The following is a 27,740-nucleotide window of genomic DNA, read 5'->3' as shown; positions in this document are numbered from 1 at the left end:
GTGGCACCGGACTGTCCGGTGCAGCTATAGGACAACGGCTCCAACGGTCAAGTCGCTCCAAACCCCAATGGGCGTGCTAACGTGGTACGCACCGGACAGTGAACAGTGACTGTCCGGTGTGGCACTGGACTGTCTGGTGTGCCCATCGCCAGTAGACTCTACCAACGGCTAGGAAGTGGTTGGAGGCTATAAATACCCCCAACCACCTCATTCATTGGCATCCAAGTTTTCTGAGGTTCTCATTCAATACAAGAGCAATAACATTCACTCCAAGACACATTCCAAAAGATCAAGTCCTCTCCAAGTCCCAAAATCAACTCAACCACTTAGTGACTTGAGAGAGAGTTTTTGTGTTCCTTTGCGCTCTTGTTGCTTGGATTGCCTTCTCTCTTCCCATTCTTATTCTCTAAGTGCTTTGTAAAGCTAGCAAAAGACACCTAAGTGTGTGGTGGTCCTTGCGGGGTCTTAGTGACCGATTGATTAAGGAGAAAGCTCATCCGGTCTAAGTGACCGTTTGAGAGGGAGAAAGGGTTGAATTAGACCCGGCCTTTGTGGCCTCCTCAACGGGGACTAGGTTCTTTGAAACCGAACCTCGGTAAAACAAATCACCGTGTTCACTTGTGTTGATTTTCATTTGATTCGTTTTCCCTATTTCCTCTCTCTAACGTTTCCTTGCTAGTATTGATTTGAGTTTGCTCCCAAACGACATCTGCATCTATTGAGCAACTCTTAGCAAGAGAAACAATCTTCCACATTTGGATTTAATTGTAACGCTAACCCCGGCCTTAGTGCAAGTTTAAGTTTATAAAATTCAGGTTTCGCCTATTCACCCCCCTCTAGTCGACTTTCAGGGACGGAGTGTCCCTACATGTCGTGTGTTTAGGTTTACCTTGCAAGTTTAAAACTCGATTTGAATTGTCTGCTTCTCGCAGCTAATGAGACTGCTTGACCCCTTGTACTGCATCGAGTAAAAAGTGAAATGAGGATTCTTGAGATAACATGTTGATTGCACTAAATGATTGTCACCATGTATGCTTAGAAAGGAGCACACCTAGCTTAATTAAATATGCTAGAACTAGAAAAGCGAAAACTGTTTTTTACTCAGCTAGTGCTTTTGGCAAAACAAACCCCCTCAGCCAAACAGCTTCATGGTCTAGAGGTAGAGGGGTAGACTCCTCACACCGGGTAAGTCTAGCTGAGTATTAGTATACTCAGCCTTGCTTGTGGCATCATTTTTTATAGGTACACTGCAGGACATGGTTGATGGTGTGACTTTTGGCCCTCCACCTTGCCATCGGGTTGGACGGTCGAATGGGATGCCACCTCGGCAAGAGAGGACCAGGAGGAGTAGTGGGCTAGGTCTTGCCCTATTCCTCAGTACCGATGTTATCGATTATCCGCTGTACTATTAAGATCTTGTTATCTTTTATCAAACTCCGATTTATGTAAGAACTCAAGTACTTTAATTTGTGGTTTCATATTTATTGTATTCTCTAAGTCTCACCATCGTGTGAGCTAATGGTACTCGATCCTTGGTACGTGGCTCTATCGGACGAGATCCGAAGAACTAATGGGTTATTCCGATTTAAGTGTGTTGCTGCCTCTAAGGTGCGACTTGGGCACTTAAGCTGGAATAATCTGGGCGGTTCTACCACATGCACCCAGATACCTGTTTTCGGAATGGGTGACGTGCGGCAACGAATTTGTGAGAAACGACCCCAAACATGAGTTTTGGACCTAAAGTAGTGGATTTGGCATGTTCGTTGCGAAAAACAAAAAATGGTTCCACTGGCCAAACTCATGCTTTGTATGCACCCCGATACCTATTTTCGGAATGGGTGACGTGCGGTAACAAAATTGCGCGAAAACACCCCAACATGAGTTTTGAACCTAAAGTAGTGGATTGTACATGTTCATTGCGAAAAACGGAGAAATGGTTCCGGTGGAAAAAAAACTCATGCTTTGTATGCACCCCGATAACCGTTTTCGGAATGGGTGACGTGCGACAACGAAATTGTGTGAAACCATGCCAAACAGGAGTTTAGACCTAAAGTAGTGGATTGGGCATGTTCGTTTCGAAAAACGGAGAAATGGTTCTGGTGGCAAAAACTCATGCTTTGTATGCACCCCGATACCCGTTTTCGTAATGGGTGCCGTGCGGCAACTAAATTGCGCGAAACCACCCTAAACAAGTGTTTTGGACCTAAAGTAGTGGATTGGGCATGTTCGTTGCAAAAAAACGATGAAATAGTTCCGGTGGCAAAAACTCATGCTTTGTATGCACCCCGATACCCGTTTTCAAAATGGGTGACATGCGGCAACAAAATTGCACGAAATCACCCCAAAATGAGTTTTGGACCTAAAGTAGTAGATTGGGCATATTCGTTGCGAAAAAAGTAGAAATGGTTCCGGCGGCAAAAACTCGTGCTTTGTATGGACCCCGATACCCATTTTCGTAATGGGTGACGTGCGGCAACGAAATTGTGTGAAACCACACCAAACATGAGTTTTGGACCTAAAGTAGTGGATTGGACATGTTCGTTGCGAAAAATGAAGAAATAGTTCCGATGGCCAAACTCTTGCTTTGTATGCACCCTGATGCCTGTTTTCGGAATGGGTGACGTGCGGTAACGAAATCACGCGAAACCACCCCAACATGAGTTTTGGACCTAAAGTAATGGATTGAGCATGTTCGTTGCAAAAAAAGGAGAAATGGTTCCGGTGGCAAAAACTCATGCTTTTTATGCACCCCGATACCCGTTTTCGGAATGGGTGACGTGCGGCAACGAAATTGCGCGAAACCACGCCAAACATGTGTTTTGGACCTAATGTAGTTGATTGGGCATGTTCATTTCAAAAAACGGAGAAATGGTTCCGGTGGCAAAAACTCATGCTTTATATGCACCCCGATACCCGTTTTCGGAATGGGTGACGTGCGGCAACGAAATTGCGCGAAACCACTCGAAACATGAGTTTTTGACCTAAAGTAGTGGATTGGGCATGTTCGTGGAGAAAAACGATGAAATGGTTCCGGTGGCCAAAACTCATGCTTTGTATGCACCCCGATACCCATTTTTGGAATGGGTGACGTGCTGCAACGAAATTGCGCGAACCCACCCCAAACATGAGATTTGGACCTAAAGTAGTGGTTTGGGCACGTTTGTTGCGAAAATCGAAGAAACGGTTTCGGTGGCCAAAACTCATACTTTATATGCACCCCGATACCCGTTTTCGAAATGGGTGACATGCTGCAGCGAAATTACGCGAAACCACCCCAAACATGAGTTTTAGACCTAAAGTAGTGGTTTGGGCATGTTTGTTGCGAAAAAACGATGAAATGGTTCCGGTGGCCAAAACTCATGCTTTGTATGCACCCCGATACCCGTTTCGGAATGGGTGACATGCGACAACAAAATTGCGCATAACCACCCCAAACATGAGTTTTGGACTTAAAGTAGTGGATTGGGCATGTTCGTTGCGAAAAACGAAGAAATGGTTTCGGTGGCAAAACTCATGCTTTGTATGCACCCTGATACCCGTTTTCTGAATGGGTGACGTGCCGCAACGAAATTTTGCGAAACCACCCCAAACTTGAGTTTTGGACTTAAATTAGTGGATTGTGCTTGTTCGTTGCGAAAAAAGAAGAAATGCTTCTGGTGGCAAAAACTCATGATTTGTGTGCACCCCTATAACGTTTTCGGAATGGGTGACGTGCGACAACGAAATTACGCGAAACCATCCCAAACATAAGTTTTGGACCTAAAGTAGTGGATTGGACATGTTCGTTCCGAAAAACGAAGCAATGGTTCCGGTGGCAAAAACTCATGCTTTGTATGCACCCCCGATACTCGTTTTTGGAATGGGTGGCGTGCAGCAACGAAATTGCGCGAAACCACCCCAAACATGAGTTTTGGACCTAAAGTAGTGGATTGGGCATGTTCGTTGCGAAAAACGAAGAAATGGTTATGGTGGCCATACTCATGCTTTGTATGCACCCCGATACCCGTTTTCGTAATGGGTGACGTTCGGTAACGAAATTGCGCGAAACCACCCAACATGAGTTTTGGACCTAAAGTAGTGGATTGGGCATGTTCGTTGCGAAAAACGAAGAAATGGTTCCAGTGACCAAACTCATGCTTTGTATGCACCCGGATACCTGTTTTCGGAATGGGTGACGTGCGGTAACGAATTTGAGCGAAACCACCCCAGCATGAGTTTTGGAACTAAAGTAGTGGATTGGGCATGTTCGTTTCGAAAACGGAGAAATGGTTCTGGTGGCAAAAACTCATGCTTTGTATGCACCCCGATACTCGTTTTCAGAATGGGTGACGTGCGGCAACGAAATTGCGTGAAACCATGCCAAACATGAGTTTGGACCTAAAGTAGTGGATTGAGCATGTTCGTTTCGAAAAACGGAGAAATGGTTCCAGTGGCAAAAACTCATGCTTCGTATGCACCCTGATACCCGTTTTCGGAATGGGTGACCTGCCGCAACGAAATTGTGCGAAACCACACCAAACATGTGTTTTGGACCTAAAGTAGTGGATTGGGCATATTCGTTGCAAAAAACGATGAAATAGTTCCGGTGGCAAAAACTCATGATTTGTATGCAACTCGATGCCCGTTTTCGAAATGGCTGACGTGCGACATCTATTGATTTCATGGTGGGTATTTGCTTTCTTGCCTATGTGTTTGTGGTTGAATTGGTCTTGCTAAATTTTGTGAGCATAGTGTGAAAGCGATTTGTTATTATTTGGCTTCTTTTTTGGCTTTCTTTTCACTCATTTTTTTTTATTTTTTGGTTCTATAAGCTCCCCCTTTGGGAAGCTATTTGATGAGTGATGAAATATATGTCTCCTCTGACTCTAATGCAGATAAGAAGGTATTGGAATATGCGATGGATATGGTGAGTACTTCGGTTTCACCAATTCTTTATTGATTTTGATTGATCTTTTCCTATTTTTCTTTCTGTTTCACTCATAGTTGGGGAGAGAAAAATCGAAAAAAGGAGGTTATAAAATGACTTGGAGAGGACTAGACATTGATTTGAAGGATCAGAAGGTGCAAAAAATTCCAGACGATAAGTTTGCTTTCAAGAAGATTATATATGCCGTCGACATTAATAGAGCACTTTCGTGCATCCTAACCTTTTGTGCGTCGTTCACCCCCTTCGCAGGCTTCTATGCCCCGGGTCCACAGTCCACACCCGCCGAGGCCACCCCCGTCCTCCCCCACGCGCCGCTCGCGTGATGCTCGAATCTACGCTCGCGATGGTTATGCCCCGCCGCTCGCTGCCCCAGCCCCCTCCCCTGCGTGCGTGCATAAAAAGGGAGAGCGACGATGGAAATATTCCGAGCATGGCTTGAACACCTGGTCAATGCTAGATGATCTGTTGGTTGAAAGACTAGCAAGCTGTCCAAGTGGAACTACGACGGATCGAGCACCGGCCAAATCCCAGCTGACACGGTGCGACACCTGCTCCTGATCCCCTGAGCCGCCTCATGGTACGAAGCTTCTATTTTTCGATTCGGTGGAGCTTTTGATGCCCGTGATGGGGAAAGTGGCGTCCTTGTGAAGTAAGGAGTAGATGGGTGTATTTGGACTTGGACATATTGATCAAATTGGATGATGCTTCGGTTACTGAAGGTTTGGTGGTTTAGTTCTGGTAGTATTGCTGATTTTTGGTTATAGAATAATTAGTATTTCGACTATATAGTTGTCCTTGGCGGCGATTGGGATTAGTTGGAGTATTTGGTTTCAATGTTCTTGGAAAATATAGTAGTCATTCCCAATTGATGCTCTCTCTCTCTCTCTCTCTCTCTCTCTCTCTCTCTTGATGTTATTTTTATTTGAGCGCAGGGGTGCAATGTCAGAGTTTTCATGTACCCAAGCAGCATATATGATTAGGATCCACAAACCTCTGATTTTCTCTATTTTTTGGCTGGTTGATGTTGAATTGGTTGTTTGTGACTGATATGACAACTAATTCGGTGGGGAAATCCACCGGCCGGGTGGCGGAACGCACCCGCCCTAATTCTAAGATGAGGAGGGGGCCTAAGCGGTTGCCTGTCTGGTGAATTCGGGATGAACACGAGAGGACACGAGAGATTATAGTGGTTCAGGCCGCCTGAGCGTAATACCCTACCTCCACTGTGTGTAAGTTGTATTGAGTATGTGTGATTGAGTCTGTCCTTTGTAACGTTGTGTGTCTTCCCTTTTATAGTTTAAGGGAGGCACATACAAGAATGCTGAGCCCCGACATGCGGGCTCAGGAGCATAATGGAATAAATACATTATGTGAATAACTAATGCTGACAGAGTAACACATGAGTAATCAGCGGGAGCCATGATGGTTGCAGTCCATGCAGCATTGATAGGTAGTAATTCTTTTTCCGGTAACGCGGGAGTAATAGTGAGTCATTGCTCTCGGTAACGTGTGAGTAACTGCACGGCCATGTATCATGGACTGAGCACGCCGCTTGTCAGTGGAATGGACAGGCGCACGTCTTAACCGTAATGAATGCGAAGGCGCGCGTAGCCCAGAGGCGTCATGCCAGGTTCTGCCCGTTGGCTTATGCCGCGCGCAGTATGCCATGTGGCAGCATCGGGTCTCCGCCTGAGCGGGGAGCAGGAGTGTATGCGGATAGGTCCAAATCCCACCGGACCAAGTCTGGACGCGTGTCGGCTCTGGACCCCCGCCTGGGTCCTGATTAAGGCCCGGGTATGTTCTGTCCTGGAACCCTGGGACCCCTCTGTGGGCGGCCTGGACCCCACACGGGGGGGGGGGGGGGGGGTCTGGATCCCATTCTAGGGGTCCCGGTTCGCACACGTGGAGGTCCTGGGCCAAACTTGTAGGCCTGGACCGTATATACAGGGGTCCGGCACTCTCCCATGGGGGTCCGGACTCACTGTTGATGCCTTGGAGTACATCACTTTCTCTGGACACGTGGCGGCCCCGGACCCGCCCATGTGGTGGGGTCAGTCGCTGTTGCTGGCCCAGAGTAGTCGCCCGAGGCTGGGGCGAGTCATGGCCTAGTTCCACATACAACTCTTTTACCACGCGACTAGAGATAGCCGCATGGGTACTGCGTGTTTATACAGTAGTAAGGGGTACCCTAGTTTTAGGGTACCGACAACTACATAACCTGAATTTTGTTGTAGTCCATGGTCTAGGACTTTTAGGTGGTAAACACATCATAATTTGTGGTTACAGTTAATTTGTTTGTGAATTGCATAAGCATGGTAGTTTTGAAAATAGTTACTTGTCGCCCGTTCCATAATGATTTAGTGGTGGATTGATTTTTCTGTTGGACAAGTTTAGTTTGAATGCAAATGGGTTGTACTTATTGACGGACTGGTTTGGATTGCAAGAGGAAACAGTTTGGTGTGGTCTTACAATGGATTTATTTCTTTGGGGCCAAACTGTTTCAGCCCTCTGGTTTTGATAGGGAAGAACAAAGGCATGGTCACTACTTAGTTTTCCTTCCCCCTTTTTGCTACTCTGTTAGTTTGTTGGACCCAAATTTTTAGTGGTACATGTTTCATAATATTAGCTGGTGTTTAAATATCTGAAGTAATGTTTTGATTTGCTTATGTTTTAGTGATGGGAGCAAGTTTTAGAAATTGACCAAGCTAATCACATTCACACCAGTTAGTTACTTGGCAATTAGCATTTCCGTGTTTTCGCTTTTTGCTCTTGTGGAAATCGGCACTAGACCACATACCTAGAAGAAAAGATGATTATGTATTGTAGTAAAGATTTTCCATTCTTAAATGCATGTGATACTCAATCTTAGTGCTAAACATCACTCGTGCAGGTGTGGACACGAGTTCTGCGCTACTCCTGTGGTCATTGTTTGGAGAAGTTTTCCTAAAGCTTCTTTATGTATATTCTTAGTCTTTTTTTAGAACAATGTCATAACCTACTAATAGTTGTTTATCACTATATTCTTTTGTTCCTACTATTCCTTGATATGCCAGATCTCAACTTTTGTGCTAATATACATCTCTAGGCATGTTGTATGTGCATCATTTCAAAAAAAACACTTACCAAAAGAGTGGTCTGTACCAAACATTTTGCCTTCAAGACTTCAACTCATAACCTTGTATAGTCTGAAATCCTTAGGATTGGTTCTGAACCTCAGTTTGATGGAGGTGTTACAAAACTTAGAAGGGATACTAAATTTCTCTTTGTAGTATGAGTGAACAGAAGTAGGATTTGTCACAATCTCACTATTTTACCAAGCTAACCAAATAACAAATTTGGCCAGTATGTATGTGCATCATTTCAAAAAAAACTGTTACCAAAAGGGTGGTATGTACCAAACATTTTGCCTTCAAGGCTTCAACCCATAACCTTGTACAGTCTGGAATCCTTAGGATTTGTACTGAACCTCAGTAGGTGTTACAGAACTTAGAAGAGATACTGGATTTCTCTTTGTAGTAGGAGTGAACAAAAGTAGGATTTGTCACAATCTCACACTTTTACCAAGCTAACTAAATACCAAAATTCGGCCAGTTACAGACAGTCAGACACTGATCTTAACTTGCTCGAACAGTCTTAAACCTTTTTGTATCAAAGGCTCATAGCATATCAAACGCTTCTAATGAAACCTTAACACACCGCAAGAAAACACCAAGCATCGAATTTGTTCAGTGTGTGTGAAGTAGTAGTGTATGATCATGCCATACATATTTTTCTACACATCTCAAATTCTAGATTTAATTTGGTTACATGTTATACATGTATCTTAGATTTTTGATAACTGGTCACAGAGCGGTTCAAATTGAATTTGACATGGAGTTCAGATGTCCTTTCATATTCTGTTACTGAGGTTATTTCCAAATAGTGATTCAGATCTAATGATTTTATGATGCAATTTATTCTACAACATTTAAATGCCAGAACGCTCATTAGAGGCTGAACATTTAATGGTTATAGGATTAGGCCTAAAACGGCGTTTTGCAGCGATTAAACGCTACATTTTTTGTGTTTAAACGCTTTAAGCTAGAAATGCTGTTGATTTTGTGTATTATATTTAGAGTATGACATTTTTCCAAGATCTATGTTTTAAATGCAAGGATATTGAGATTTTTTAGATATTTTATTTTAAATGCTAATTCATATATTTTTTTCCTTGCCGAATGTAACCCCTAAGAAGACTGAAGAGACTGCTTTGATATCTGATGTTGTTGCAAATTCACCACAACAAGGTAACATATATATAATTGGTTTTAACTTGTTTGAAATTTTCCATGAGAAAACTATCTGAAATTTCGGGTCATTTTTGGTTTCCTGCCTTTTGTAGTTTCATGGTTGTTATGTGATAACACAGTTGAAGTAGAATTTGGTTGTTCATAGCTATGAAGTTACTCTTATGTCATGTCAGAATTTCTTCAACCGCAATTTTTACCTATGGACAATCTTATATATATTCTGTGAAGCCATCTCACATCTCATTGTGGAAAAAAGAGTTAACTGATTTAAAATAGTTGAACATAAGAATAGTTTATTCTTCATTTTTTTAATATTGTATATGTTTCTGATTCACCTTTGATTTTTACAGGTTTTCATAGTGGGCATTGCTGGAGTGATCTCATCTGAGATGGTAATATGATAGGCCATTAGTATCAGTGCTTTATATCTTATCTTTTTGTTCTTTGTGAGAATGTTTTAGCTTATGTTCCTAACAAGTGATAAATAAGAAAGTAATAAGCATGTCGTGGGAAAATAAGATTATATTGACTCATGTTGCTCTTATTTAATTTATTAGATTTCTTAGACATTCAAGTAGTTAAATATGAATTAACTATGGATTTGCATTAGCTCCTACAAGTCCAACAATCAGAAGCCCACTTTGTTCAATGCTAGATTTTGGCATAACTCCTAAAAGAGGAGGCGCTTCTGCTCATGCTAAGAAAGCAAGCTTTGACCGTGAAACCTAATGGCAGAAAAGGTCAGCAATAGATAAAGGTTTTAGATAAATTTGTTAAGTCCTCTGAACCTACTGCCTTCCACAGTTCCACTCATCTTTCTACCGTCCTTGATTGCAGTCCTTCCTCCCCCAAGTCCCTAGAGCCTAGACGAATGGCGCTGCAGCTCACTGTTCCTTCTTCAGTTCACTCATGTAGTCCTATTCATGTATGAGGTTTTTCCCTTTTAAATTCATATGCAGAACATGGTTTGAGCCTCCCATCACTCAGTCCACACTGTAGTTGACAGACATCAACTGTATTTGTGGTTTTAATAGTTTGTATCAGGAGAGTGCATCTTGATTTACTAAAGTTAATGTAGTCTCAAGTTTATGTATAATCAGTTCTAATCTTGTTTTTTATTGAACAATATGTGTTTCTAGGTCCATTAACCAGACTAAAGTAGTGCATATTTTAAATTGAATATTTTTCTTCTTTTCGGTGAGAAGTGAAAAGTGGAAGACATTTCAGTTCTGCACTTGTAAGTAAAGTATTTCTCTTATACTCTTGTTCCAATCACTCTGTTATTGATTGTTTAATAAATCATTCAATATGAGCAGAGCCCTTTTCTTATTCCTGGATACCTGTGAGGAGTCTTATATCATTTTGTGTTTAGTCTATTTATTTATGATTAAAATATTTTTTTCATAATGGCAAAGCTAAGTTCGATTACCATGAAGCCACAAAATTACAAGTGTTAGGTTTGAGACAATGGTGATGCAGAGAAACGGTAGCAAAAGCCGTCACCTTTGAACAGCAAAAGCCGGCAAGACAAATTCCCAAACTAACAAGCTTAAATCTAGTTACAACTGAATACAAAGGACCACAACAGTTGATAAATTCCACAGTCCAGAAACACTAGTTACAAGCCCACTGCTAACACCACCCACAACTTGAAAAAACACATCATTTTTATATTTGATCTCCAAATATTGCTATCATCTATTCAGATTTCTGGCTAGGCGAAGACACAGAGCAATATTGACTCTAGAGTGTGCACAAGATATAGAAATTTGTAATAAAGCTCCCATTGCTTTACTTCCCTTTTCATTGTATCATTCTTGTGTTGTATGCAACAGCCTGTTCTGGCACCATCCTCTTTTATGTCTTATTGGCTTATGGGAATTATGAAAAGCCTTTTGTTTGGACTAAAGACCACTTGGCCAAGCTTTATTGAAAGCATAGGAGGAGTTACTGGAGCAAGCCAGTTTACAAGCAAAAAATGAAAGAAAAACATAACTCAAACTCTGCTACATGTTGTCCCTCTGTTCTATTTAGTTATCCACGGTGTCTATTATTCTTATTTCCACTAATGACTAGACTAATGATTATTTGCTCTTGTTACCATCCTCACAGTGTGGTTGAAATTACCTACTATGCAGTGTAGTTGAAGTTATCTTCCTGATTGGAAGATAAGGAAGGTTTGAGGAGCTCATTTCTGAAGTTGTAGCTGGAAGGGAGAAGAGCTCATGTTAATGGTATTTTGACTGCTCCAAAACACTTTCGACTTGTGATATTCTTTAACCTATATGCGTTGAAGAATTTTTGGAGACAAAGCATGCAAGCACAGAGTCTGCTCTGGTGGTAAGATAAGTGAGGTGACTTCTGAAGAAGCCTACAGAGAATGTAAAAATAAGTGTGTTATTTTCACTGCTTTGACACAGTCTCAATTGTGCAATGATTTATTATCACATTGTAATTTGACATATGCTACATGATCCTAAATTATGTTGTAATGAATGTTCTACTCCCTATGTGTATTTGTTAGATAGCTTGTCCATGTTCTTAACTATTTTTTGTAAGTGTGAAAGCAACTAGGCCCCTGGTTGGTTTTAGTGATTAATGACAATGTAATATTATATGTGACTAACGTGTGTTTTGTAGAGACAATGGTAAGTTAGGTCGTGTTGACATCTTTTCGGGCGCCAATCACTATAACGAGAACCGGCGGCAGTGCCTTCTGCAGAGGCACGGACAGTCCGCGGCTAGGGGCCGGACGGTCCGCGACCTGGTACAGGGGCTTGGGCTCCTTGCCTGACGGCCGGACGATCCGCGCCTACAGGCCGGACGGTCCGCACGTGCGCAGGGGCGGCGAAGGTGGCCGGCAGCGCCTGGATCTCGCTCCCGGGAGAGACCCCGTCGGGGAGCAGAGATCCTAGGTGTTGTCTAGGCTCGGTAGGCCGACCTAGACTCCTCTAATCGACGTAGAGTCGAAGAGAAGCGGAGAATTTGAGGATTGAGATACTAAACTAGACCTACACCTAATGCATAAGATAAAAACGAGAAATAGACTTGATTTAATCGATTATTGGGGGGTTCAATCAGCCATAGCCCTTCATCTATATAAAGGGGGGTCTGGATCAGCTTTAAACTGTTTCCCAAGTTAATCCCGCGGTTTTAGGTAACAAATCCCGCGAGAAACTAGGAACCCTAACTGACTCTGCGCACGCGCGGACTGTCCGGACCGCGGACCGTCCGGCCTTAGGGCTGGACCGTCCGCGAGGCTCTTTTTAGCTCTCAACAGGTCGCATTATAGGAAGTTGTACTACAACGGTGAAAACAATCCCCGAGATAAGAACTTGAAGCGACGGCTGAAACGACGAATCAAAAGATGAAGGTCACTCGGTATAGAGTTAGGTCTGAAGGTCACTCGGTATAGAGTTAGGTCTTCTATTTTATTTTAGCCGTACTATAAAGAGGGGTTATCGATGAGTAGTTTGACCAAGATAGTTCTAGTGTAGTGTTGGTGCATATTCACACTCACATCTAGTGCTAGGTGTCACTCTATAACACACTCACGAGTTAGAACGAAAACTGATTTGAAAATCAGAAGGAAATAAGAATTAGGATTTCTGTCTTATGGGCATCGGACTGTCCGGTGCGCCCTCTGACAGTGGGGCCAGTCTGGCCCGGGGAAGAGCTTCTCCCCCACAGAAACTCGAGAGCAACGAGTTACGAATTGGAATTTTAGCCGGCACACCGGACAGTCACTGTTCACTGCTCGGTGTGCCATCAGCCCAACGGCTAGCTGTCAGAACTAGTCGTTGGAAGTGACCGTTGGCGCACCAGTGACGCACCGTTGGCGCACCGGTGGTGCACCAGACTGTTCGGTGCGCCCATGCGCAGGAAGTTCTGGTAACAGCTAGTTTTGTAGGTGGGGCTATTTATACCCCCTCCACCCACCATATTGAATGTCTTGCTGCCCACATTAACACTCATACATTGCTAGAGCATTGCAAGCATCACAAAGCATAGTGAGGTGATTAGAAAATCTTAATACCGCATTATGACCTTATTAGTGCAAGAAATAACCACCTAGAGCATACACTGCATGCATTAGGCTTCTCTTGGTCAAATGAAAGTTTACGGCTTGTTAGTCTTCGTGATCGGCATCACCTTGACGGCTTGGTGACGTTGGAGCACGGTGATCACCTTGGAGGATTTGTTGGTGACCCGGTTCAAGATTGTAAGCGGTCGTGAGGGATCTACCGCACCAGAGTGGCAAAGGATCATCTCATAGTGAGCACTTGGTTCTTGCGAGGACCAAGGGGGAGCGATACCCTTGCCCAGGTGCTCCAACGAGGACTAGAGAAGAGTGCCGACTCTTCGATACCTCGGGAAAAATTGGAGTAGTCTTCTAAACCTTGCTTTACATTCCGCATTTAATTCAAGCATTTTACCTTGTTATTTGTTTAGCAAGTAGTTGAAACATTGTCTTAGTATTGTTGTATTTCTAGTAGTATTCTCTTATTGCTAGGTGTTGGGTGATGTTGGGCTCTTGCTTAGGGTTGTTGATTTTTAGAAAAGCCCAATGCACCCCCCTCTTGGACATCGTGATCCTTTCAAAGTGGGCTATATTTAATTTGGTGGAGACTCTTTAATTCTGTTTTTGGATCCTCTTGCTGGTAAAAAGTATTTGTTCTCACATATTTATGTTCCCTCACACCTAATTGTTAGATATTCTCAATGCTCTTTTGTTACAAACGACAATGTGCATACTAAATAACGTTATTGCTCTTTGTTACAAACGATTCCACACTTATGATCATGATTGGCCATGTTATATTGGTAATCCGTTTTGGGATTGTGTGAACTGTGCATTTTTCAAACCCAAACACATGTCTACCCGTTTTCAGAAAACTGCTATTACTTAGGTCCAAGAATTCGTCACTGTCGTCCAAGAATTCTTCATCATCGACAGTGTTTTTGGCTATGAGCGCAGCCACCGCATCGCCATGGTCCGACATCCAATCGCAGTTGTATGACCCCGTCAGGGAGCGTCTCAATCCCATCAGTATCCTCTGCTTCCTTGTCGTCTGCAGGGGTTGGTCCTTGGTCCATGGCCTATGAGAAGTATTCACGTTTGTGGCCGGGCGTGCCCGCGTTGCTCACGTCCGGCTTGGACCTCGATGTCTGCGAGATCGAGTACAACATTGGGGTGGGCACATTTGGCCAGCACGACGTGTTTAACGACGGCGACGACCGCAAGTCCTTAATCAGCGAGGCTGATGGACTGAAGGGCCAGATCTGGATCGGCAGCAACCATGGGTGACTGGCGACCATGGACTGAAGGGCCTGCCATCGTTTGCCACCATTAGTGGAGTCGAGGTGCACGACGACCTCCAGATCCGCATCGCTAGCAGCTACATCTTTGATAACATGCACAAGATCCTTAAGGTCGCAATATGCCACACACTGGTGCACGCTAACGACCACCTCACCGTTGCTATGTTCTCGATGGGAAGCTGTTCGATATGAACGAGCTAGGCCGAATTTGCTCGTGGCACCTGGACGATGGAGCCACAATGGAACCCGTTGTGATTCAGGGACCGAAGATTGATGAGATCAGCCACCAGCACGACCATGACCGGCGCAAGTTCTACCTGGCCGCTTCGAGCGGTGGGCATCAGTGGCTTCTGCTCATCTACATGCATGGCTACGAAGTCGAAGGTGTGTGTACAAGTATGGGCAGATTTACTGTTGGCAGAGTCACGTGAGCAGACTGGTATTCGACGGCAGGAGGAGCTTCCGCGACCTCGGCATGTCGCTTCACGAGCTCAACGCTGGCAGCGACAAGTGACAAACTTGGGGGAGATCATGCGCTCTTTCTAAGGGCGAACTATCCCTTCTTCATCACCATGCGGCATGGGCATGGTTCTGAGATCGATCTTGAGGCGTCTACCTTGCCGGCACACCCTAGGACTACAGTAGGGGTTCTTCCCTCCTGGATTTTCAAAAAAAAGGGCTACAATGTTCCCATCTTTGACCTGAAGAAGGGGGGCTATGGAGGTGACTGTCACATCAAGTTGTAGCTCGCTTACTAGCTCGTGGATAAGTCGTTGCAGATGTCCATGTGGTACCTACCAACGGATACCCAAACTAGGTGTTATCAAATCTGTTCAATTTGTCTTAGATTTATAATTTTTACGTATGAACAATTGTGAGTTTTTTATCCTTTACATTCACCTTAGTATTTAAACGATTGCGACTAAAATATGTCGAATTATCTTTATAGTTAGTATTATTGTAAATATTATGTTTAAACAACCATCGCATTTACATAAGTCTCTCTATATATGTATATATATAAACCGTGCGTCATCAACAAGTCAGCCCTTTATGGGCTAGTAGCAGGCCCATTGGCCTTCTTGCTACCAATTGGCTGCTTTTTTCAGACAAATACTACATTTAAAAATTACTCCATCCATCCGCTTAATTTAATCGTTTTAGCCGAACTCGTTTGTCCAATAAATTTGTCACGCTGGTGATCGAACCCCTATGTCCAATCGGCAACTTCTCGAAATGGAACCTACCACACCCCTATTCACATATGCCAACGCCCCCTACCGTCGCTGCCTCCCATGCTCATCCGACCCTGTCCTATTTAATTACTTTTTATTAGAGTATGTATAATGAGTGTCTTGAGTTGTATCTTCGAGTGTATCCAGAGGGTTGAACATAAAAAAACTCAAGACATATATCTTGACGAAGACACAGTGTCTTAGCTATATGTTCGAGGCAGGAGACTAGCTGATTGGTCACTTTAATTTATTGAATGTTCTGATTGGTACAATGAATATGGTAAGACACATGCTTTAGACATGTCCACTATATTATATTGTGTTTTAGTTGTGTCTTATACTTAGAGTACCATGCAACAGTGTCTATTGTACATGCCCTTACGGTCTTGTAAGTAACACTTAATTAAGTTGAAGTAGGGTCACATACGTCATTTTGTCAATCTCATGACATGTCTATAAAAACCCAGAACGTCCAAATCAAGTGGACGAAGGAGTATTCATTAAAAATATTATTTTATATAATATGATTATGTGTCCATGGAACACGATACATATATTATGGGTCCCTCAATGTAACTTAAACATAAATTAAACCGATGACTATTGCGCAGTTTCATCGAAAGTGCTAAACCGATGACTATTGCGCAGTTTCATCGAAAGTGCTTAGAAATCCACCCAAGAAGCCAGCACCATTACAGTTCCCACATAGGATTTCACGCTTGCCTCTGCAACATAAAAAGTAACGACCAGTCGGGTCAATACAAGCTGCTGAACCTCAAACGAATCAAAGGATTTATTAAGATACTTATTACTGAGCAGATATGTGTCTAAGGATTTATTAACGTAAGTTAGAGTTTACGTTAGAGGAGACTAATTTGTCTAAATGGTTGATACATAGATGGTCTCAAGGACAGAAAAATTTATGAGGGGTGGGGGGCAAAAAATCGTCTAACATAATTAAGCAAAACCGTAAAAAAGTACTGTTGCATAAAATTCAAATTTCATATTAATATATGGTACAAGTTTAAAGAAGGAAATTATATAAATAAAAGAGTAAAATACACTACCAATTCCTAGACTTGTAGGATTGTATCATCCTACTTTCTAAACTCCCAAAGTGCACATCTAGGTGCATAAACCTGTGAAGTTGTATAATCGTGATTCCTAAACTTTCAACATGCACATTCTAGTCGTTGTACTTATACCAATCCAAATAGTTTGGATCTTTGATGACACCAAAACCAAGTTTAGAGACCTAAATGACAACCATATAAGTATAAGGATCGAAATGTGCACGTTCAAATTTAGAGATCGGAAGGATACAATTTTACAAGTTTAGGGACTTTGATGTGCATTTTTAGAGTTTAGCGATCGAGATGATACAACGGTATAAGTTTAGGGACTAGTAGTGTATTTTACTCTAAATAAAAGAAGCAAACATATCGTTAAGTTCTTGTCGACCGAACCAATAACATTATTCTAGTTTTGAGATGTTGAACTATTTATCTAATTCAATTTGGATTTACGAGTTAAGTTGTCATCCCTACCCATAAAGTTGAGTTTTGGTGCATCATAACTTTAGCCTTTTCTTAATTTACAATACATATATATTATATATATAGTTGGAATAGGAAACCCTAACCCTAACTGGGTTGGGAGTGCATATATATACTGAGTAATTGGGCCAAGCCCATTACATTACACTGAGGGTATGCAAGAATTACATAGGGACTAGCCCCGAAACCCTAACAGTATTAACACCCCCGCAGTATCAACTCTATCCTATGCAGATGTTGATACTGGATCAAAAGTCGGTAAAGACGCTCGATGGCAGCCCCTTGGTGAAGATGTCGGCAAACTGCAGCGTGGTGGTGACGTTGAGAACCCGAACGTCACCAGTGGCGACCCGCTCAGGGACAAAGTGCAGGTCGATCTCCATGAGATTGATAGAGGTAGACCACGCTTACGTTGTTGCAGTAGACGAGGCTGACGCGCTGAAGAGGACTGCGGAGCTCGTGGAGAAGCTGACGCAGCTAGGAGGCCTCTGCCACGTCGTTGGCTAGAACGCGGTACTCGGCCTCCACGCTGGAGCGGGAGACAATAGGCTGCCGCTTGGCAGCCTAGGAGACGAGGTTGGCGGCCAAACATAACCGGAAGTGAACCGGCGCGTGTCAGGACAACCAGCTTAGTCAGCGTCGATTTAGACCACGAGCTCCGACGTCGGAGAGGGTCGAAGTAGAAGGCCGTAATCGAGGGAGTCGCGGAGGTAGCGCAGGATCCGCTTGAGAGCAGTGAGATGGGGCTCCCACGGGGTGTGCATATGCAGGCACACCTACTAGATGGTGTAGGCGATGTCGGGTCTGGAGAATGTCAGGTACTGGAGGGCACTAGTCAGGCTCCGGTAGGACGTCGCATCGGTGACTAGGGGCCCATCGTCCTCAGAAAACTTCCTGAGTGTCAACAGGCATGGAGCAGGGCTTGTAGTAAGACATGCCAGCCCGCTCTAGGATGTCGATGGCGTACTGACGCTAGTGGAGGAAGAGACCCTGAGGTCGGCGCTCGGCGGTGAAGCTGAGGAAGTGGTGGAGGGGGCCTAGGTCCTTCATCGCGAACTCTCGCTGAAGGGCGATGATCGTGTGTTATAAGAGGTCGGCAGTGGATGCCGTGAGCACAATGTCGTCGACGTAAAGCAGGAGGTAGATGGTGTCGTCGCTGCGCCGGTAGATGAATAGGGAGGTATCCGACTTGACCTCGACGAAGCCGATGGAGGCCAAGTAGGAGGCGGCGACTGTACGACGTCTGTGGCGCCTGCTTGAGGCCGAACAAGGAGTGGTTCAGCCGACAGACCAAATCCGGACGTGCAGCGTTGACGAAGTCGGTGGGCTGGCTGCAATAGACAGTTTCCGAAGAGTGTCGTGGAGGAAGCATTCTTAACGTCAAGCTGATGGATTCCCCAATCTCGAGAGAGGGCGAGGGAGAGGACGGCGCAAATGGTGGCGAACTTGATGACGGGGCTGAAGGTCTCGTCGTAGTCCACTCTGGGGCGCTGGGTGAAGCCTTGAAGGACCCAACAGGCCTTGTAGCGGCCGAGTGAGCCGTCCGAGGTGAGCTTGTGGCAATAGAGCCACTTGCCGGTGACCACGTTGGTGCCTGGTGGACATGACTCCAGGTCCCAGGTGTGGTTGGCCAGTAGGGCTGCGTACTCCTCCTTCATAGCGTAACGCCAGTGTGGGTCGACGAGGGCGGTGCAAATGGAGGAGGGGACTAGGGAGGCGCCCGGAGGAGTGGCAGTCGTGTCAGCGGCCAGGATCAGTCGATCGACGGGGTGGAGAACGCCGGCGGCACGCCGAGTCACCATCGGGTGGACGTGCCCGGGGTCGCGGTGAATGGTGACCAGGTGGTACACAGGCGGCTCGGAGCGGGCTGCCGAGACGTCGGGGGGCCGCACGCATGGACGGCTCACGAAGCTGATAGACGACGACAGGGTCGCCGAAACGAGTTGCGCTCGTCGACGGACCCTGGTCAATGAACGCCAAGGGAGTGGTACGCCCGCAGCGGCGGTAGATAAAGGCGGGGTCGGCAGGGCCCCCACGGTCGTCGATGGGGTCACAGATGGTGCAGGTGTGGTCGTTGGGGCCGCGTGTGGCGCAGGCGGGGTCGACGGGGCCACGCGCGCTGGAATAGGCGCGAGTGAAGGTGTGGAGCTGTGCGCGGTGCGGGCAACGGCGCAAGGCGAGGCGCTGGGGGTGGAGAGGAACCGGATCAGATTCAAGGAGGGAGTCAAGATCGGTGGATGGGGAGGAGCCAGCAAGGGGAACCAAATCTTCATCGAAAACGACATGACGAGAGATGAGTATGCGGTGGGTGACGAGGTCAAGGCATAGATACCCATTGTGGGCAGGGGAGTAACCGAGGAAGAGACAACGAGTGGAGCGAGGAGATATCTTATGGGGAGCGGTGGCGGAAGTGTTGGGATAACAGGCACAACCGAAAATGTGAAGGTGGTTGTAGGAGGGGGCTGTGCCATACAGGGCAAAGTGGGGAGTGGGGTGGCTCACCGCCTTCGAGGGGAGGCGGTTGAGGAGATTTTTTATGATGTGCAAGGCCTCTGCCCAGTAGCTGGCAAGGAGAGACGTCTGGAAGAGAAGGCAGCAGATCATGTTGGTGATGGTGCGAATAATGCATATGGCCCGATCGTTCTAGGGAGAGGTGTATGGGCATGAGAGACGTAACTAAACGCCATGGGTGAGGAAGAAGGAGCGAGAGGCGTTGTTGTCGAACTCGTGGCCGTTAGCACACTAGAGGGCATGGACCGGGCAACAAAATTGGGTGGAGACCTAAGCAAATAAGTGGGTGAGGGTGGTTAACATGTCAGACTTTAGCCGAAGTGAAAAAGTCCAAAGAAAATGGGAGAAGTCGTCTAGAATGACCAGGTAGTATTTGTAACCAGAGAGGTTGAGGACAGGGGAAGCCTAGAGATCACAGTGGACAAGATCAAAGGCCTGAGTTGCCCAGGACGTGGAAGTGGAATAAGGAAGACAAGAGTGACAGACGAGCTGACAAGCATGGTAGAGGCGCTTAGAGGAGCCCTGGGTATAGGCGATATCTAAGCGGCTGGAAAGCTGGGACATCACGTCATGTCTAGGGTGCCCGAGATGACGATGCTAGACGACGGAGCAGGTAGTAGTAGCAAGAGCATGTGATGTGTTGGTAGGAGCAGGAGCATGTGATGAGGCTACGCTGGTGGGGGAAGTGGAGGGCAAGTGAAGAGAGTAGAGTGAGCCAGAGCTATCATAGTGAGCGAGCACAACACTCGTGGGAAGGTGGTGTATGGTGAGCCCCCAGGGATCAAACTCCATGTAACCATGGTTGTCACTAGTGAGCGACGAACCGAGAGAAGGGGATGAGTCGGACCAGGGGTAACAAGGACGTCGTTAAGATAGAATGGTCCCAGAAGAACCAATGCACCTACTGAGGTGACCGAGAGGGTGGAACCGTTGCCCACAACCATGGAGGGAGGATGTAAGGGGTGTGGTGGATGAGGGTGGAATAACGAGCTAGTGGTGGGAGTGGTGTGGAAGGAGGCTCCGGAGTCGCTCACCTAGTCAGTGGGAGAGGGAGAGGGTGGTGAGGCCACGAGGCACGCGGAAAGGGCTAGGGGAGGTGCTCTGACAGGGCCACTAGGAGAGGAGGGGGACAACGGAGGCTCGATTGCCTAGGAGGCAATTGCAGCATGGAGGAAGACAATGGGTTCGGGGACGTGACAACCGGCCTGGGAATGGAGCTTGACGCAGTCATGGAGAACAGGGTTCATGGCTTGATCGAAGGACACGAAAATACCCCGTACATGGTGGCCATCGTGAAGGAGGACACTCACAATGACTGAAGCGGAACTGGGCGGATCTGGAGGCACCAAGGGTGGTGGGATACCGTAGTAAGTGCCGGGAGCGGTGGTGTACGGTGGAAGAGTAGAGGGAAAGGGGGTCAGGAGACCGAGAGCCGCAAGGGCTATGTGCGAGGGAAATGGAGGCATGGCCATGGAAGTGGAGCCTAGGGCGCTGGCGAGCGAGAGGGCGGGGATCGCGCCGTCGCGATAGATAGAGGTTGCACCGCTGTTGTAGGGCAGCACGAGGAGGGGCTGCTGGACCAAGGGGCCAAGAGGTGGAGAGGGAGATGTGAGGCTGCTGGTGAGGGGGTCAACAACAGGTTGAGGATGGTGGTCGAACGACGTGACCGGCTGGCAGGAGGGACAACGGCACGTCGGCAAAGGAGAGCCCGCGCATGGCACTGGGAAGCAAGCTGAGGAGGAGGACGCAACCCTCGGTTGACGCGTCCTGGGTGGGGGGTGGCGTGTCCTGGACGTGCAGGAAGGTCCTATCGGATAGGAGGGCGGCCAGGGATGGGCCGCGCAAGGGAGAGGACGCAGCCCCCCGGTCGGCACGTCCTTGGCGGGGGCGACGTGTCCTGGGTGCGCAGGGAAGACCCGCAGGAGAGGCGGACGGTCGGAGGTAGGTCGTGCAGGGGAGGCCGACCGACGGCGGGCCACATGGAGGGAGTGCGTGGACGGCTGGGTTGACGGAACCAACTAGCGGCGCGCACGCACCACAGGCGTAGATCCGGCGGGGCTAAGGCGACAGCGGCACCCTGGGGAGCTGGCGGCGATGGAGGGTCCGGTGAGCTAGGGCAGCGACCGACCAGGGGAAGCACGACGACGGTTGTGGGTGGGAGAAGAGAGAGAAAAAAGGACTAGCTCTGGTACCAAGTTGGAATGGGAAACCCTAACCCTAACTGAGTTGGGAGTGTATATATATACTGAGTAATTGGGCCAAGCCCATTACACTGAGGGTATGCAATAATTACATAGGGACTAGCCCTAAAACCCTTACAGTACTCTAACATATATAGGTGATCTCAAAAATCCAGGGGGGCATGGCCCACTTTGCCCCCTTGTCGGTCCGCCCCTGGATGGTCTAAAGCAGTATGTAATGCATTATGAGGTAATACCCCTGTGGTGAAGGCGGCACGACCCTGTACAAATAAATCACCTTGATGTTCCTCATCCTCTATCGAGCTACGAGTTAGGCAGCCTGAATCGGCCCATTAGTGATGGGAGGATAGGGTTCGAGGTTTCTCGGCCAGGTCAGGACCGTTGTCGTGGACTTCTATTAATGAAATACCGCGAGGGTGGCTTTACCCTTCCTAGTCGAGTTTTTAGACGGTCTAATGGACCACTCATAGTGACACAAGTAATTTTTGTTATACCTGCACAACCAGCATAAAGATCCAGCTTTAAATCGGCCTTCAAAATAGTCAACAGAATTTACCCCATTTCCTTCACATTTGGTGCATACGATTGCCCCTGCCAATTTACAGTGAAACTGTTACAACAAAAAGCATAGCAAAACTGGAAACTAGCTATAAGGAGTAGATGCGTAGCATGCATGCTACAGAACACATCTTAATTCACTATAGAAGAATGATGTGTTACAATGAACAAACAGTGCTTCTACAATCAAACATTAGCATAGTTATATCTGAGCAACAATAAGAGCCTTCAGTCTGTGGCAGTGAACCACTTGCATGAATCTTTTTGAATAAGACGAGCTGGTCAAACTTGGTAAAAAAAGTCAAATGAATTATAAATCGGGACGGAGGGAATATTAAAGATTGCTCTATTATAGTTTGGCGACAAAATTCCAATTCATGTGTATGGAGTTGAGTTTTATAGCATATTCTTGCTAATGTATATTTCAAATGTTTAATACTCACTCCATCCTAAAATATTATTCATTTTAGCTCTTGGTTTTATGTCTATATTCAAATGGATGATAATAAATATAGACATATATAAAACACATACATCAAATATTGTATGAATCAATTAATTATCTAAAACAGATATTAATTTAGGATGGAGGGAGTATGGTGAAATAAGGTTGCCATATTAAGGTGTTCGTGCTTTGTCACAGCAACAGTAACGAAATCCACCGATACTGCATTGACAAACCGAATACTAAGCCCAATCTGGAAAAAAGGGAATCTGTGTAATCTGCAACTAGTTTGTGATCCACTTCTACTTCGTTCACATATAATTATTCAAGTAAGAAGCCAAATGGCCTTGAGGTGCTACATACTGACATACTGTATTGCTACATGAGCACAAAAACTTCTAACTGAGATGAGAAAAAATCATTATTGTAAATTCAAACAAAAGTGTGCTCACCATTTCCTTCGCAGTCCTGGCAAAGAATGCTCTTCACCTTCTGATGCTTTTTAGCAGACTGATCATTTTCTGTGGCCTGTTCGAATGAAACCTTTCAAAACTTTGATGAAAGGCAAACACAGAAGGAACCAAATGGTAGCACATTTTTCCTACCCGAACCAACTGTTCTACCAAACTGAAAGGAAAATGAAATGAAAAAGGTTCATACGTCACTCACTCAGCATTCATGTCTCATGTTTATTGATAGAAATACTATATGCATGTCAAATTATTGTACGCAACACACATCGTATCTTCTAAATACATGTTATTTGGTTCTGAAAAGAATTTTGTTGTTGGAGGGTGAAGGTGGAAGTATAGTTGAGGGAGAGGAACTGAAAGCTCACGTGACCAACTTTTACAAGATGCTATTTGGTTTTGAAGAGTAGAAAAATATTCACATTTAGGGAAATTTATGGGACACATAGACCCTGTTTGTTTCGGCTTCTGGCAGCTTCTGGCCACCAAAAGCTGCTGTGGACTGCCAAACGCTCAGCTTTTCAGCCAGCTTCTATAAAATTCGTTGGGCCAAAAACCATCCAAAATCAACATAAACACATAATCGGTTGAGTCGTTGTAATAGTAGAAATCCGTCATTGTCTAGATCCTGAACCCTATGAACAACTTTATCTTCCTACATATATAATCGTAATGATACTTAGATTCTCCCCACAGCCAGATTCTCCTCACAGCCAGATTTCCAGAAAAGCTGGTCAGAAAAAAGCTGAACCAAACAGGCCCATAAGATAAATGCGGCCCCGTCGACTACACCTGCGCCACGCGCGACCCCGTCGACCACACCTGTGCCACGCGCAACCCCGTCGACCATGCCTGCGCCACGCGCGGCCCCGTCGATCCTGCCTGCGCCACGCGCGGTGCGCCACGCGCGGCCCCGTCGACCCCAGCTCGCTTCGCCAACCCCGCGCTCGTCTACCACCGCCGCGGCCACGCCACTACCTCGGCGCCCCCCGACTCGGGCCCGTCGACGAGCGCGGCCCGCTTCACCAACCCCGCCGTCGTCTATCACCGCCGCGAGCCGACCACACCCGCCGCTCTCGACGTTCCGGCGGTCCGCTCTGAGCCGTCCGTATACCACCCGGTTGCCATCCACCGCGATCACGGACACGTACACCCGATGGTGACTCGGCGCGCCGCTGGCGTTCTTCGCACCGTCGACCGGCTGATCCTGGCAGCTGATACGTCCAGCACTCGACCCGACGCTTCCCCGGTGCCCTCCTCCGTTCGCAATGCCCTCGCCGACCCACATTGGCGTCGTGCTATGGAGAAGGAGTACGCGGCCCTCTTGGCCAACCACACCTGGGACCTGGTGCCGTGTCCAACAGGCACCAACGTGGTCACCGGCAAGTGGCTATTTCGCCACAAGCTAACCTCGGGCGGCTCCCTCGACCGCTACAAGGCCCGTTGGGTCCTTCGGGGCTTCACACAGCGCTCCGGAGTGGACTACGACGAGACCTTCAGCCCCGTCGTCAAGTTCGCCACTATTCGCGTCGTCCTCTCCCTCGCCCTCTCCCGCGACTGGGCGATCCATCAGCTCGATGTCAAGAATGCCTTCCTTCATGGCACTCTGACGGAGACTGTCTACTGCAGCCAGCCCACCGGCTTCTTCGACGCTGACCGTCCGGATATGGCCTGTCGGCTGAACCGGTCCCTGTACGGCCTCAAGCAGGCGCCACGGGCATGGTATAGTCGCTTCGCCTCCTACCTGGCCTCCATCGGCTTCGTCGAGGCCAAGTCAGACACGTCCCTGTTCATCTACCAGCGCGGCGACGACACCGTCTACCTCCTGCTCTACGTCGACGACATTGTGCTCACGGCATCCACCGCCGACCTTCTACACCGCACGATCGTCGCCCTTCAGCGGGAGTTCGCGATGAAGGATCTGGGGCCCCTACACCACTTCCTCGGCATCACCGCCGAGCGCCGGCCTCAGGGTCTCTTCCTCCACCAGCGCCAGTACGTCATCGACATCCTGGAGCGGGCTGGCATGTCTGACTGCAAGCCCTGCTCCACGCCTGTCGACACTCAGGCGAAGCTCTCTGATGACGTCGGGCCTCCGGTCGCCGACGCGACGTCCTACCGGAGCCTGACCGGCGCGCTCCAGTACCTCACCTTCTCCAGGCCCAACATCGCATAAACGTCCAGCAGGTGTGCCTGCATATGCACACTCCGCGGGAGCCCCATCTCACCGCGCTCAAGCGGATTCTGCGCTACCTCTGCGGCTCCCTCGACTACGGCCTCCTACTCCGACCATCCCCGACGTCGGAGCTTGTGGTCTACACCGACGCTGACTGGGCTTGCTGTCCCGACACGCGCCGGTCCACCTCTGGTTACGCCGTGTTCCTGGGCGCCTACCTCGTCTCTTGGGCCGCCAAGCGTCAGCACGTCGTCTCTCGCTCCAGCGCTGAGGCCGAGTACCGTGCCGTGGCCAACGGCGTGGCAGAGGCCTCCTGGCTGCGCCAGCTCCTCCACGAGCTCCACAGTCCCCTCCAGCGCGCCACCCTCGTCTACTGCGACAACGTTAGCACGGTCTACCTCTCCACCAACCCCGTGCAGCATCAGCGCACGAAGCACGTGGAGATCGACCTGCACTTCGTCCGCGAGCGTGTCGCTGCCGGTGACGTTCGGGTTCTCAGCGTCCCCACCACGCTGCAGTTCGCCGACATCTTCACCAAGGGGTTACCGTCGAGTGTATTTTTAGACTTTCGATCCAGTCTCAACATCTGTACAGGATAGAGTTGTGACTGCGAGGGGGTGTTAGAATACCCGTCTAGGGTTTAGGGTCTTCCCATGTAATTACCATCTCGCCACTCTGTAATGGGCCAGACCCAATTAACCAAGTCTATTAATACCTCACCCAACCCTAATTAGGGTTAGGGTTTCACATTCCAATAGGTAGAAAGGTAAAACCCTACCCTACGCTACATAGAGAAAGAATAAAAACAAATAGAAATAAAAACCAAGTGCTTGGGGCCACTATCAACAGCTCCCAACACATACTTCATCCTATAATTTTTTTAAATTCTAGCCTTCTACACTTGTCCCAAATTACTTATCTTTGTCTGTCAAACTTTTCAGTGTAACTTTCTTTTCTCAATAAATCTTTATCTATCTCTTCGTCACGTTTATTGTGTATTACACTTTTTTCGCTTGTCCTAAATTCACATGCACAGATCTAAAACGTCATTTGTTATGGGACCGAGGGGTTATTGGAAACGAACTTCAAAGAAAAAATCGAGCTGCTTTCAATTCTTTAGGGTATGTACAACTTAAATATTGTGTTGTGGTGTTCTAATCACTAGATACATCTAAGAAACTTCTTTATACAATCTAATGTATCTAAGTTTTATATCTTATTCACTAGAATCCTTAAGATACGACTCATTTATGTGGGTTATATGGGGTAGAACCATATCTAGATTTAGAAAACCGTGTTAAAGATGTTTCTTCGTAAAAATACGTCTCTTATATATATTTTTCACTTATTCTTTTGATACCCGATATGAGTTATTTATGTAGGTTTACATGCCCTTATATATTATATACTCATGTATCTTATGCGAACTATGAGTCTATGGCACGAAAAAGCAAACTACAGAACATGAGCACATATCGTGACAAGAAAAAACAATTATTGTTCCAGTTCTCTGAATAGCAAGTTTCAAATAAAAAAGTAAACTAGCAAAGCTAACCTAAAACACCAGCAGAGGTAGATAAAGATGAACATTGAAAATATGTTCGCCCGTTTCTGGAGGTGGGCAAGACAAAGCAGCTGACCTTGGTCTTGATGCACAGGTTCTTGCAGTGGCGGGAGACGGGGCGAAAGGAGATAAGCAAAGGAGCTGATGCTTTGAGGAGAGCTGGAGGGGAGGGAGCAGTGGTAGTGAGACTCGCCGTGGCCGCCATCAAGGAGTTGCGAGCCGGCGAGGACGAAGTGGTGGGGAGGCAGTGGAAGAAGAGATAAACGGACAGAAGTATCCCAATCCACACAGATAAGAAGAGAAACAACGGCCGGTTATGTTTGCAAATAGGCACCTGACAAAATTTGGATTCGCGAGGGGTACGGTACATGCTATTGCCTCCTAGCACGGAACCTCTTGTCATCACTGTTCACCCTTGTTGGCCTCCTTGCGCTTGAAAGCAAGTTCCAACATTTGGCGCCCACCGTTCGTGCTACGACAAAACCA

The 27,740-nt window shown here is 46.8% G+C and overlaps 1 protein-coding gene, 1 long non-coding RNA gene and 1 pseudogene across 9 annotated transcripts; 2 read left to right on the top strand and 1 right to left on the bottom strand.

Moving 5' to 3' along the window:
- The first annotated feature begins 5,053 nt into the window (after nt 1-5,053).
- On the top strand, nt 5,054-11,831 carry LOC100277962 (uncharacterized). Of its 8 annotated transcripts, XR_004855372.1 has the most exons (7): nt 5,132-5,504; nt 7,818-9,213; nt 9,567-9,608; nt 9,872-9,956; nt 10,054-10,141; nt 10,356-10,453; nt 11,355-11,761. It is a non-coding gene; the product is annotated as an uncharacterized lncRNA (long non-coding RNA). The 8 variants fall into 8 exon arrangements; XR_559617.4 differs by having other exon boundaries at nt 5,054-9,213; XR_004855371.1 differs by having other exon boundaries at nt 5,098-5,466; nt 10,054-10,453; nt 11,355-11,831.
- A 2,868-nt stretch (nt 11,832-14,699) lies between these two features.
- On the top strand, nt 14,700-15,450 carry LOC109941465 (uncharacterized; annotated as a pseudogene).
- Nucleotides 15,451-16,269: 819 nt separating this feature from the next.
- On the bottom strand, nt 16,270-27,520 carry LOC732793 (bundle sheath defective 2). The gene is made up of 4 exons (NM_001112410.1): nt 27,331-27,520; nt 23,497-23,572; nt 22,536-22,632; nt 16,270-16,498 (listed from the first exon to the last, which is right to left on the bottom strand). The coding sequence occupies exons 1-4, from the start codon at nt 27,457-27,459 to the stop codon at nt 16,411-16,413; spliced, it is 390 nt and encodes a 129-aa protein (NP_001105880.1). The 5' UTR covers nt 27,460-27,520; the 3' UTR covers nt 16,270-16,410.
- Nucleotides 27,521-27,740: the final 220 nt, after the last annotated feature.

Source organism: Zea mays, chromosome 1 (assembly GCF_902167145.1).
Source record: "Zea mays cultivar B73 chromosome 1, Zm-B73-REFERENCE-NAM-5.0, whole genome shotgun sequence".
Taxonomy (NCBI): domain Eukaryota; kingdom Viridiplantae; phylum Streptophyta; class Magnoliopsida; order Poales; family Poaceae; genus Zea; species Zea mays.
Note: the sequence above shows the minus strand (reverse complement) of the source record. Positions and strands in the feature narration are given on the sequence as shown.

Excerpts from the sequence above, each read along its gene's own strand:
- LOC732793 (NM_001112410.1), bottom strand. The coding sequence starts at position 27,459 with ATGGCGGCCACGGCGAGTCTCACTACCACTGCTCCCTCCCCTCCAGCT. Across the intron at positions 22,633-23,496 it reads CCAGGACTGCGAAGGAAATG|GGGCAATCGTATGCACCAAA; the intron begins GTGAGCACACTT and ends GTAAATTGGCAG. Across the intron at positions 16,499-22,535 it reads TCTTTATGCTGGTTGTGCAG|AGGCAAGCGTGAAATCCTAT; the intron begins GTATAACAAAAA and ends TTTATGTTGCAG.